The sequence below is a fragment of the Malus domestica genome, chromosome 06 (assembly GCF_042453785.1).
Source record: "Malus domestica chromosome 06, GDT2T_hap1".
Lineage (NCBI taxonomy): Eukaryota > Viridiplantae > Streptophyta > Magnoliopsida > Rosales > Rosaceae > Malus > Malus domestica.
In genome coordinates, this window is record NC_091666.1 from 29837828 (window position 1) to 29850161 (window position 12334).

Below are 12334 nucleotides of genomic sequence, written 5' to 3' on the forward strand. Positions count from 1 at the left end.
AATACCTCTCACTTACAAATTAAGAGAAATATCACTAAACAGTAATATTAAATGGAAAAAAAAAAAAGCAAAAATTTTGAATTAGAAAAAAACTAAACCAAGTCCGCGTTCAGAATCATGTACCTCTTCTTAAATATCGTTTGTAAAATTTTCATAAACCCACTGTCGGAGCCCATGGAATTTGGTAAATTGGGCAAAAAAGAAACCAATTTTTATGGGCTTTTTCCCATATGGTCATTCAGAAGACTGAAATCTCAAATATCCAAAGTATGAGTAGTGGCAACCCACTATTTGACAAGACTCGCAATGCAATTTACAATTTTGCTTCCACCCAGCAAATAAGCCAAGCCATATCACGTTTCAATCCATTGAATTTCATCACCAACACCAACAGCTCAAATTTGCCTGACATTTATAGAATTAATCACAGCATTCAAGCTTCGAATTTATACCCCCATTTGATTGCCTTAATATGTAAAGTATAATATGCCATGGGTACATAGAAATCAGAACCAGAGAATCAGAGAGGTTGTTTTGTTTGTTTGATCTTTGGGGGGTGTATTGACAACTGGGTCGGATTCAAATCTCTTGATCTTCAATCCGATGGCCGGCGCCGCCTCGGCGCTTTTTCTGCTCGACATCAAAGGACGAGTTTTGATTTGGCGCGACTACCGTGGCGATGTCCCTGCTGCTCAGGCCGAACGCTTCTTCACCAAGTTCATCGAAAAAGAGGTAAAAATCTTTTTATATATATATATATAATACACACATATATGTATGTATGTATACACATATATATATTCAGCTGCAATTGCAATTGGGTTGTCGTCAATTTCTCAATCGGAATTAAAAATTTCGTACTTTCAGCAAAAAGTAGCTGAATGTATTGCGTTTACTGGAAAATGTGTATTTTTTTTTTCAGGGCGATCCGCAATCCCAAGATCCAGTGGTGTACGACAATGGAGTCAGCTACATGTTCATACAACACAACAATATCTACTTGATGATTGCGTCGAGGCAGAACTGCAATGCTGCTAGCTTGCTGCTGTTTCTGCACCGCGTAATCGATGTATGCACTCTTTGAACTCTCTTGCTAGATTTTTTAGTTGTATTTGTTGTAATGCCGTTGCCATCGTCATTGATTATCAAGGTTCTAAATGACGCTAGGCGTTAGTTGGGAAGTAGGTTGGAGCCTAGCTCCTAGGCGGCTAGGCGGATTATGTGGATTTAAGTAAATCTATTGTATTTCGTGTAAATAAGTGTCTGTTTATATTTAAAATATATATAATTTTATCATAAACTAGAAAATAGAATGACATATATATTATGAAGTATTGGAACATGGAGAGCAAACATATAATGTGTGTTTATTTAAGTGTTCAATAAGTCTCTTACAATTTATTGGAAACAATAAAATGCAAAAGAAAAGTTATCTATTTTCTATTTAAGTGAGTTGCCATCTAGGCAGGTGTATAGGAGGGTTTGGGTGGGCTAGGAGGGTCTGAACAGGCTAGGCGGGTGCCTCAGCAAGTCTAGGCGCTCTTTCTTAATTTTCAAACGCCTAGGCATTAATCAGGGTGATGGCCAACCGCCTAGCGCCTAGGCGGCGCTAGGTGGGGATTTTTAGAACAATGTTGATGATTACCCGCTTGGAGGTTTTCGTGTGTTTCGATATGTTTGTTTGTGTTTTCAGGTTTTTAAGCATTATTTTGAAGAGCTAGAAGAGGAATCGCTAAGAGACAACTTTGTCGTAGTGGTAATTAACTTGTAAGGTGTTTTTATAGGTAGAATTATGGATAGAATTTTGATGGCAGTATGCTGAATTGCTAAATAATCCCCTTGTGTGTTGACAGTACGAGTTACTTGATGAAATTATGGACTTTGGCTTCCCGCAATTCACTGAAGCGAAGATTCTTAGTGAATTTATCAAGACCGATGCTTACAGGATGGAGGTGACACAACGTCCTCCCATGGCCGTTACAAATGCAGTGTCTTGGCGCAGTGAAGGGATACGGTACAAGAAGAACGAAGTACGTTGATCCTCTTTTCATGTTTACCGTTGATTAATTAAATCCCGTCTGTAGAGTCATGAAGCTCTGTTCATATTTTATCAGGTCTTTTTGGATGTGGTGGAAAGTGTCAACATACTTGTCAACAGCATCGGGCAAATAATACGGTCAGATGTCGTTGGGGCCCTAAAGATGAGAACATATTTGAGGTGCATAACTTCTTTTCTTCTTGAATTTAGTATTAGAGCACAAACTATAGGAAGTAGCAACTGCATTTGTTATAAAGCCACTAACCCGCTGAATTAAAATGTCTTCTGGCCAACCCTTTGATTAACTGTTTGGATTTTGAGAAGGAAACTCCAGCATGTTCATTTGAGTTACAATGTTAACATGAGCCTGGAAAATGACTACTTATTGAGAGTATCCTAAAAATATGTAGATATGTATGGATTTCGCCTTTGGATGTTGTGATGTTTGCTAACTTCATGTTCGACACTGACTGGTTAAACTTGCTTCATTTGTTGTAGTGGTATGCCCGAGTGTAAGCTTGGACTAAATGATAGAGTGCTGCTAGAAGCGCAAGGTCAAACATCGAAAGGAAAATCCATTGATCTGGATGACATTAAGTTCCATCAGTATGTTGCCTTAATACAAGCTAATTCATATATCTGTTGCTTCACAAGTTTCTTTTTCCATATTATGCTACAATTCTTATAATGTTACTGCTGCTCGAAATGCTTATAATATTTTGTATTTACTTTATTTTTTCCCACCCAACTAGGTGTGTGCGTTTGTCTCGATTTGAGAATGACCGGACTATATCGTTCATCCCCCCTGATGGAGCATTTGATCTGATGACATACAGACTCAGTACTCAGGTGCATTTCTTTTCACGGCTAATAATTTACTTATTTCCGCCATGTTTTTTCACTGCTAAATTAATCAATTGGCGGAGCTCCAACCCCTATTTATATGTACGTTTACATTTGCTCAAAATATAAAGCGGAAAAAGACTACTTGTCCTTCAATGATCTCAGGTGAAGCCTCTTATCTGGGTGGAAGCACAAGTTGAAAATCATTCTAGAAGTCGTATTGAATTCACGGTAAAAGCAAGGAGCCAGTATAAGGATCGCAGGTAAGAGAATCACTGCTCTAACGATTACTTATTTATGTTGAATCCGTTATATAGAATACTAAGGCTCCGAGTAACAATTTTTTAAAACATAGTGAAAACTCAACATTTTTACACATCACGAGTTCATTCTTGAGTGCCATTATCCGAATTCTCACTGTAAGCTATGGTTACTTTGTACAGCACGGCCACAAATGTCGAAATTGAGTTGCCTGTGCCCGCTGATGCTACAAACCCTAATGTCCGGACATCAATAGGATCTGCTGCATATGCTCCTGAAAGAGATGCTTTGGTCTGGAAAATTAAGTCTTTTCCTGGTAATAAGGTAACAATTCGTCTACAGCTCCATAGGCTTTCTCCTTCCCTTAAGCATATATTGATTGTAAAAACCGTCGCAAAGATAATTTTGACCTTGTTTCTGTATTAAATTACTTAGGAATACATGTTGAGATCGGAGTTTACACTTCCTAGTATAACCGCTGAAGAAGCGGTTCCCGAAAGAAGAGCTCCTATTCGGGTGAAGTTTGAGATACCGTATTTTACTGTCTCCGGAATTCAGGTGTGTTATATAAACTTCGTTATTTCCTCGAAAGGTTGCTTGCTGTTATAGGTTCAAACTGATGCTATATGGCATGTGGATTTTGTAGGTCCGATACCTAAAAATCATTGAGAAAAGTGGGTACCAGGCTCTTCCATGGGTGAGATACATAACAATGGCTGGCGAATACGAACTGAGACTAACGTAAAGGCATACGTATCTTGCTGCTTTCAATCGCGTAAATAGAATACATTCGTGCAGAGAGTTTTCTTTCGATACTTTCGCTGTTACCAGTAGAGTCTCGTCTCCGGTGATCTTTCTTCCAAAGGACACCCTACAAGTTTCTTCAATCAATTTGTTTGTTTTGTCCATCTTTTTTGTTATGATCAATAGGAGATTTTGTTTCAGACCCACGAGTAGTAGATTGTACGTCGTGGCGAATAGTTGTGTTTTTGACTCGGTAATTTTATTGTTGTCATGCTCGAAATATAGCAATGATCAATGCTTTCGAATTATACATGAAAACGAGAAACAAATACAAGCCACATGGTATACCATTCCATGTGTTATATTCTAAGTGGAATAGTCACACACCATGAAGCTGGATACACTAAAAAATTCCAAATTGCTCCATGAGAGAGAGAGAGAGAGAGAGAGAGAGAGAGAGAGAGAGAGAGAGAGAGAGAGAGAGCGTGTCAATATTAATTGGCAAACCGAATTGATAGAATTGTAAAAATAGTCAGAAAGATTGTACAAAATTACAAATGTTTTTTAGGTGAGTACTTAAGCTACATATCATAGAACTCCAAAGCTACAGGATGAGGAAGATCCGCGCAGGCTTAAACCCATTACAAAAGACTGAAACAGTATGCAAGGCAGCAGCATTCAAAAACCGCAAACGCAACAGCTAACAAACCTGCAAAGCAAAAGAACAACGAACAAAGAGATCGAGTCAACTTCCAAGCAAGAAGAAAATGGAAGATTGATCCAACGAAAAAAAATTGTAATTTTCATAGATGAAAGTGGTAACAGCAGCAATTCTTTAAATAGATACTAGAACTAAATATATAATCTTACAAAACCATAATTCTAAAGGTATTACGAATTACAGTCATGCTTCTTTACTTCAACCAGTTTCTCCAACTGACTGAGAAATTGTTTGGAAAAATTGTCAAGCTAAAACAAGTACAACATCCTAACTTCAACTCCTATGTAAAAATAAAGATCCACAAGACTTTTGTAAAGGATACGAAGTTGTGTTGGATGGTGTGCTTTGACTCTCGAACAATGACATATTGGGGGTTACTAAGGACCAGGATATTTGTATCATGGTTTACTTTTGTTTGTTGGGGTGTTCACCAAGATTGTGGACATTCTTACCGCAATTAGAGGGACCCATTGTATAGCAAGGTAATCTATATTAGACACGACATCCAACGACCATCTATTTTCTACTCACTTAAAAGTTAAGATGAACAACCCCGAGACTAAGAAACAGATGTACTACAGGTTGTACAAACAAGGTGAGTAAAATTAGCAAGTAAACTTTGTAGAGCGACAACTAGAGGGAGAGTAAAATAACACACCAAGACTACTACACACTGATCTTAGACAAGGACAAAATTTCTCGCAACTGCTATTGGATCAATATCATGCGATCATGCCCGATTTCTATAGCTATAGATATGACATATATGTTTGGTTGTGGACTTTTGAGTATTCCGACTATAACAGTGATACAGGATGCAAGACTGAGTCCGAGATGAGTTGTGTGGCAGAATATAACAGTATACACATCATAACAATACATTGTGGCATTCACGCAAAGAATAGGCTCAGATATATTAGATTTGGTGTTATAGAGGGAGAAAGAAATCTCCTTCAACAATCAACATAGATTTCGAAAGCAGAATCAAAACAAGAATGTCAAGTCTTGGTAGTTCTCAATGGTCCCTCTCATAGCAACGTCGTACAGGTTCAATTCAATATCAGAAATTGCAATAGAAGGCATGAACTTTAAAGACTACCAATGATACACATTGCATATACCAAACAAACAACACCGTAACAGGAAGAGATAAAATATATGAGCATTGAGGAAAAGATGCCAAATTCAAAACTGAATCAAAACAAATGAAGTGAGGAAATACCAATCACTGTTGCTGCTGATTTTGCTGCTGGTTCTGAGGGTTGGGTGGAGGCGGCATTCCAGGACGAGGCGGTCCAAACATATGCATTGCACCACCAGGAGGAGGAGGCATTCCAGGACGGGGCGGGGGAGCTTGCATTCCAGGGCGAGGTGGAGGCGGTGGACCCCTCATCATCTGCCCAGGCGGCGGGGGACCCATCGGCCTCTGCCCAAACTGCATCTGGGGCGGGCCAGGGAATTGCTGAGGTGGACCCCCACCAGGAGGCCTAGAAAACTGCGGAGGTGGACCACGACTCATCGGAGGTTGCCCGGGATATCCAGGCATCTGTCCAGGTGGACGAATCACCGGAGCAGACGGGTAGGACATAGGAGGCGCGGAGAGGTTCGGAACTGGCGGGCGTGAAATCTGGGGTTGCATCATGCCAGGGGCCGGTCCACCAACGCCGCGAACCGGGCCAGAGAGACCAGGCTGGGCCTGGGCCAGCGGAGCAGTGGGGATACCTCGTCCGGCGGGGCGGCCCAAACCGGGACCAGCCAAAGCAGCGGCGCTGGCTGCCTTTGCACGAGACTCTTCCTGAGGAGGTGGGCCCTCGACAGTCATGGAGACGACCTCTTCGCCGCGGAGGAGGACGAGGCCTAGTGTCCGGCGGTCGTCGCGCTCCTCGTTGGTCTTCTTTCCTTTCAGTGGAGGCAACTTGCGGAACTCCTCGCAGTCGCCGAGGACGAGGTTCATGTGGCGATCGAAGGCCATGAACTTGCCGACGAGCTGCCTGCCGTCTTGGATCGTCACTCGCATCCGGTAGTTGATGAATTGCAGCATCTTAGAGCTCTTCGACATCGACATTGTGGCGGTGGGTGGTGGCCTCTGCCGTCCTCCGCGCTCAGGGCTTCTCGAGGTTTTGGAGACCTAAAGGTAGAAGAGAGGATTTGAAAACCCTAGGGTTTTGGATTTGGCCGAAAATCGATTTCAAATTCAAGTTAATTGTGCAGTTGGTTGACCCATGAGAAGGATTTGGGCCTACAACCGACCCAGGATGTGGGCCTCCAACCTCCAATTTAATCTCGAATTGCATTGTTGGTTTAAGGGCAAAAATGCAAATTAGGGTATAACTTATGGACCATTGTCATTATTCATCCAATTAACCTCGAGTTTCATTGGACCGAGTATACTATTCTAGTCAACTTGACTTATTTCGTGTATGCTAAACAATCTTTATCTGAAAGATTCAATTACATGAAGTGACATAAAAATGAATGTATTGTCATTATCGGCTTGGATTTATCATCATTTTTTAATTTTGTAACCGTTGCATGTATGTGTAACTTTTTCTATCATTTCACGAGAAACCGATGAACGTTTTGTCTTTGACTAAACCAATGTTATTACGAACATCAGTTTTATCGCCCAACTCCTCTATAAATACCTCCCAAACCCTCAACTTAACATATGAAGTAAATCATATATCGCTTGCTTTCATCATGGTTACCAATTCTTTAGAATTTGAGAGCCAGTTTCCAAGTTCTAGAGGGAGGAGAAAATGGGGGGAGAATAAAATGATAGGGGAAATGAAACATGAGAGACAATTGAGCTTAAGTCAAAAGCACTTATTCATTCCATTGTAGAAATGGGCGGCATGGGAGAAACGACGCTCAAGAGTTGCCCTTCGTGACGTCCAGCATAAAAAGGTTTGACGTCCTCTAAACCAGCCACGGTATGTCCATTTACTCGTTGATTTTTTTTTTAGTACATCTATATTTTTACACTAAGGAGAGGAGGAGTTCGGCTAAGCCACACAATGGGTATAGTATCGAATTCGTCATCCACGAGATTCGAACCTAAAACCTCTTACTTCCAAGTGAAGAGGAATATCACCAGACCGTAGTACTGAGTAACATTTACTCGTCCATTAGTCGTTCTTATTTTTACTTTAGGCTTTTTTTTCCATTTAAGAGTATTTTGTTTTTTACCTTTGGCTCTCTATATATTGGTGTTAGGTGGCTGGTTCAATTTCCTTACGGCCATGACGTTTTGTGAGCTCTTCCATTACTCTCATGGCCCCCTTTACAGAGGTTAGAGGGAACAAATCCCGTTATTCCCCAACGGACTTGCAGGCGTATGTCCGAGGGGCAACTCATTCTCTTCCCCAGAAAACCGGATGAGTACCAAGATGATCATCGTCATGAACCATTTCTGAGATCAGAAAAATGGAGCCTTTGGAAGCGTACGAAAAAGACTGTCGAGTTCCATTACTGTAAATCATTATATATATATTTTTTTTTGTAATTGCGAAAATGTAAAAACAAAGAATACACATTACAAAGAGTTTATCAAAAATCATTGTAAATCGATTTATTTGTTATTGTATAAGAGAAACGAGATTGGATTGCAGAAAAAAAAAAAAAAACAGGAGACAAGATAAAGCATGAGTATGTAACAGAAGAAAATGGATGAATATTCATTTTCCTTAGTTTAAATATAATTTTTATTTTTAAAGGTTTTTTTTTTCCAACAACTTTTATTTAGAAGATTCAATGACGTGAAGTGACATAAAATAATGTGTATTATCAGTTGTCATAATCCATTTTGATTATACCATACTCGAATTTTGTAAATGTTATATGCACGTGTCATCTCTCTCTCATGTCACGTGCAATTGCTAATGCTTTTTTTTGTTGAAATACCAATTTTGTTATCAACATCACGTACATTGGCAAAAAAATTTAATATGTTTGTCATAAAATGTTTCGGTTAACTTTTACTCGTCTTTTAAGTTCACGTGAAATAAGTGAATGATATTTAAATTTTGTAATTGTTAAATGCATTTGTTGCATTCTTTGTCATTTCACATGAAACTGCTAATGCTTTTTTTGTCACCAACCCAACTTTAATATTCACATCACGTAATGGATAAGAAAGTTAATACGTATGTCATAAACTCTTTTGGTTAGCTTTTACTTTATGAAACTACCGTTTGACTTCTCAGTATGTTCACATGAAACAAGTGAATGACATTTAAATTTTGTAACTGTTATATGCATGTGTAACCTCCTCTGTCATTTCACTTGAAACTGCTGACACTTCTTTTGTCACCAAATCAGATTATCTACATCATGTGAATTGACAAGAAAATTAATACATGTGTCATAAACTATTTTGATTAGCTTTTACTTTTTAAAACTATTGTCTAACATCTCAGTATGTTCACGTGTGATGTCGTGTCGAACAAAAATCAGGTTATTTTACATGAAATAAAATTAAAAGAAGGAAGCAACGAGAAATCAAGATGTGATTGCAGAATCGGTAGTTCACGTGTTAATAGGTTATTTGTTATTGCCATATACTGAAAATGGATGTTTTAGACTTTTCGTGCTAACACAACTGTAGTTTGACACTTCTGTTTTTGGCCCATAATTTATGGATTCGAAGAGAACATTGATAACACATCCCGACCGAAGTCGAGATGTGTTGGCCGTCATGTGAGAGTGACGTAGCCATGAGTGCAAAAGAAGTAATTAAAATGTGAACAAATTAAAACTAAACTAAAACTTATTCAAACTAAAGATAAGTGAGTATGTGGAAGTGGCCAAACCCAGATTACAAACGTTCAGAGCATAAGTAACCAAAAGTGCAATCAAACTGACTAAGTACTAAATACATAACCAGAGAGAAGATCCTTACAATAATTAGTGGAATGTTAGAACAGCCAGAAGTCCTCGTGTGCCACAAGAAGAACAGCTATCTAGTACCTGGAGGGGCGAAAACCGAAGGGTGAATGGGAAAAAACAAAGCTTTAGAAAACACATTTATCTTTTCTGAAAGTACTGTTAGGTATGGGTCAAACCGAAGGGTGAATTGGACTATGGAAAATAGGAACTAAAATAATTGGTGAATTAGGTTAGGTACGGGTCAAACCTTCAAAAGAAAAGAGACGATAAAATAATTTAAAACTGCATATATACATCCACGTCACTTAGTTAACCAAGCATAATCATCACTTTACACACTCGGGGTGAAAATTATATAGAAAATAGGGACAGGTCGTCACAAATGAGATCTATAAGAATTCTTGTATAACATGCCCAACCGGAATTTGAGGTCGTTTACGATATTGTATTCGAATTTTAATATTTTACAATTTTTTATATTTATTTTGTTAATTTATTTCATTTCATATTTGGATACTTATGGTAGGGATAAGAGCATTATATGTCACATCCCGACCCGAGCTCCATCACATCCCGGGTTCGACTCTATCGTAGCACGATATTGTTTGTTTTGGGCCCCGATCATGCCCTCACGGTTTTGTTTCTGGAAACTCACACGAGAACATCTTAGTGGGTCACCCATCCTGGGATTGCTCTCATTGCGATCTCGCTTAACTTCGAAGTTCCTAAGGAATCCGAAGCCAGTGAGCTCCCAAAAGGCATCGTGTTATAAGAGGTGATCATGTACATATAAGACATAGATGATCCACTTCCTTGGGCGATGTGGGATCTAACAATTTATGCCCTTTAGGGGCCCGATGTCTTCATCGACACACTTCCAGCTAGAGATTGACTTTGATACCAAATTACCACATCTCGACCCGGGCTTCACCACATTCCAAGCTCGACTCCGTCGTAGCACGATATTGTCCGCTTTGTGCCCCGACCAAGCCTTCACAGTTTTGTTTCTGGGAACTCACACGAGAACTTCCCAATAGGTCACCCATTCTGGGATTGCTCTCGCTGCGATCTCGCTTAACTTCGGAGTTCCTAAGGAATCTGAAGCCAGTGAGCTCCCAAAATACCTTGTGCTATAGGAGGTGGGCATGTACATATAAGGCATAGATGATCCACTCCCCTGGATGATGTAGGATCTAACAATAAATCCGGGAACGGGATTTCACATTATAAATAAGTCATCTTGGCCTTAGGTTTGTAATATATTCGACTATTATTCAGTAAACCTGAGTTTCTTTCTATTTCCTAGTGGACTTTAGAGCTTGCTAGTTGTTTTCTAGCGAAGGATTATCATTCGATTTTTCTTGATATATTATGTTGTGTCAACGTGAAATGAGTTAATAATATTTAAATTTTGTAACTGTTATATGTATGTGTGACCTCCTCTGTCATTTTATTTGAAAGTATGCATGTGTAATTAGGCATGGCAATTCCTGACACAACTCGATAATCCGACACGACATGATACGAAATTAATACGTGTTCGGGTCGACACGATAACGAATTGGATCATTATCGGGTAACTCGATAAGCACCTGTTAAGATAACAGGTTGGTTTAGGTATACACGTGGGTAACACGATACACGATAAGTAAAATATTAATTTTATAATTTTATAACCCTAAAAAAACTATAATAATTATATATATTTGTTGACCCTAAAAACTACCAAGCCTACGTGGCGCGCAGGCCGAGTAATCTATAAGCTAACTACGTCCTTTGGTGAATGCGGGGCGTGCCGACTCGTCGGCCGAGCTCGACCGAGGAGTAAATTTGCTGATGTTGCGTTGCGTGCGCGGCTGAATTCTGCGTCTCGCGACTGCGGCCGAGAAAGGAACACGTCTCGGCCTCTTGGGCTCTCGAACCTGAAGACAAGGTTACTATTCTTACGAAGTTCACGAATCGCCGTCGTCGGATTTGGTCACAGTGATGTTATTCGTCAGAGTAAACTCTCGCTGAATCGACACCAAAGTGTAAGGGCACAAATACTCAAAGCAAATATAAGTCTTAATAGTGAACGTGGTTCGGCCGTCTGAATGCCGAACTCTAAATCCTACTTGGGTGTATCCAATCATAAAATAACTCGGCGTGCAATGCGCCGAACTCGATAAACTGTAACACCTTACTTCGCCGAGAAGGCTAAGAAGATGACCTCAATCAATAAGGATCCGGAAATCCTTCTCGACCGAGACTGGGATAGATAACCAACCGTCATCGCCGCAGTGCTGTTGATGCCAACGGAAGATACTGCGAGACCGACTGATTCTACGATGACAGAGCTATCTATGCCGACTTAAGATATCACCGGTTGCTTTCACAGTGCTGTTGATGCCAACAGAAGATGTGTCAGCGAAAAGAGAAAATAAAAATCTCAAAGTTGTTGAGAGAATTTGCGCAGGGCAGTTGTGTATTGAATTGGAGGGGCTTTGAATGATGCACAGCCTCTTCTATTTATAGCAACGGATCCCCCAAGGTCAAGTTAAAACCTTATAATGACTAGGACTTCTTATCCTGATCAAACACTGACTCAACTAATCCTACTTTCATTATGACTGTGAACCTAGTCCCTTATTGGCCCAGATTCGCTTTCGGGTTATTAATCCTGCCGAGACTCCTTATTGCACCAGGACTCGACCTGTCTTACGTCATGACCTAGCCGACCTAGGTTTGGAGGCTCACGTACTGAACGATCCATAACACCCTTGTCGCAAGGCCTTCCGGGCTGAGAATGATTCTATACTCGGCCCAAACTATTATTTTGGGCCTAAACATTGCCCCCTTGC

The 12334-nt window shown here is 40.0% G+C and overlaps 1 protein-coding gene and 1 pseudogene across 2 annotated transcripts; one reads left to right on the forward strand and one right to left on the reverse strand.

Moving 5' to 3' along the window:
* The first annotated feature begins 278 nt into the window (after positions 1-278).
* LOC103437689 (AP-1 complex subunit mu-2-like) lies at positions 279-4166 on the forward strand. Of its 2 annotated transcripts, XM_008376179.4 has the most exons (11): positions 279-732; positions 923-1069; positions 1694-1756; positions 1854-2030; positions 2115-2218; positions 2537-2644; positions 2791-2887; positions 3047-3144; positions 3325-3466; positions 3578-3700; positions 3789-4166. In XM_008376179.4, exons 1-11 carry the CDS (start codon positions 604-606, stop codon positions 3885-3887), a joined length of 1287 nt encoding a protein of 428 aa, XP_008374401.3. In that variant the 5' UTR covers positions 279-603; the 3' UTR covers positions 3888-4166. The 2 variants fall into 2 exon arrangements, with proteins under 2 accessions (XP_008374401.3, XP_070679887.1); XM_070823786.1 differs by lacking the exon at positions 1694-1756 and having other exon boundaries at positions 304-732.
* Positions 4167-4380: 214 nt separating this feature from the next.
* LOC103437688 (uncharacterized) lies at positions 4381-6814 on the reverse strand (annotated as a pseudogene).
* Positions 6815-12334: the final 5520 nt, after the last annotated feature.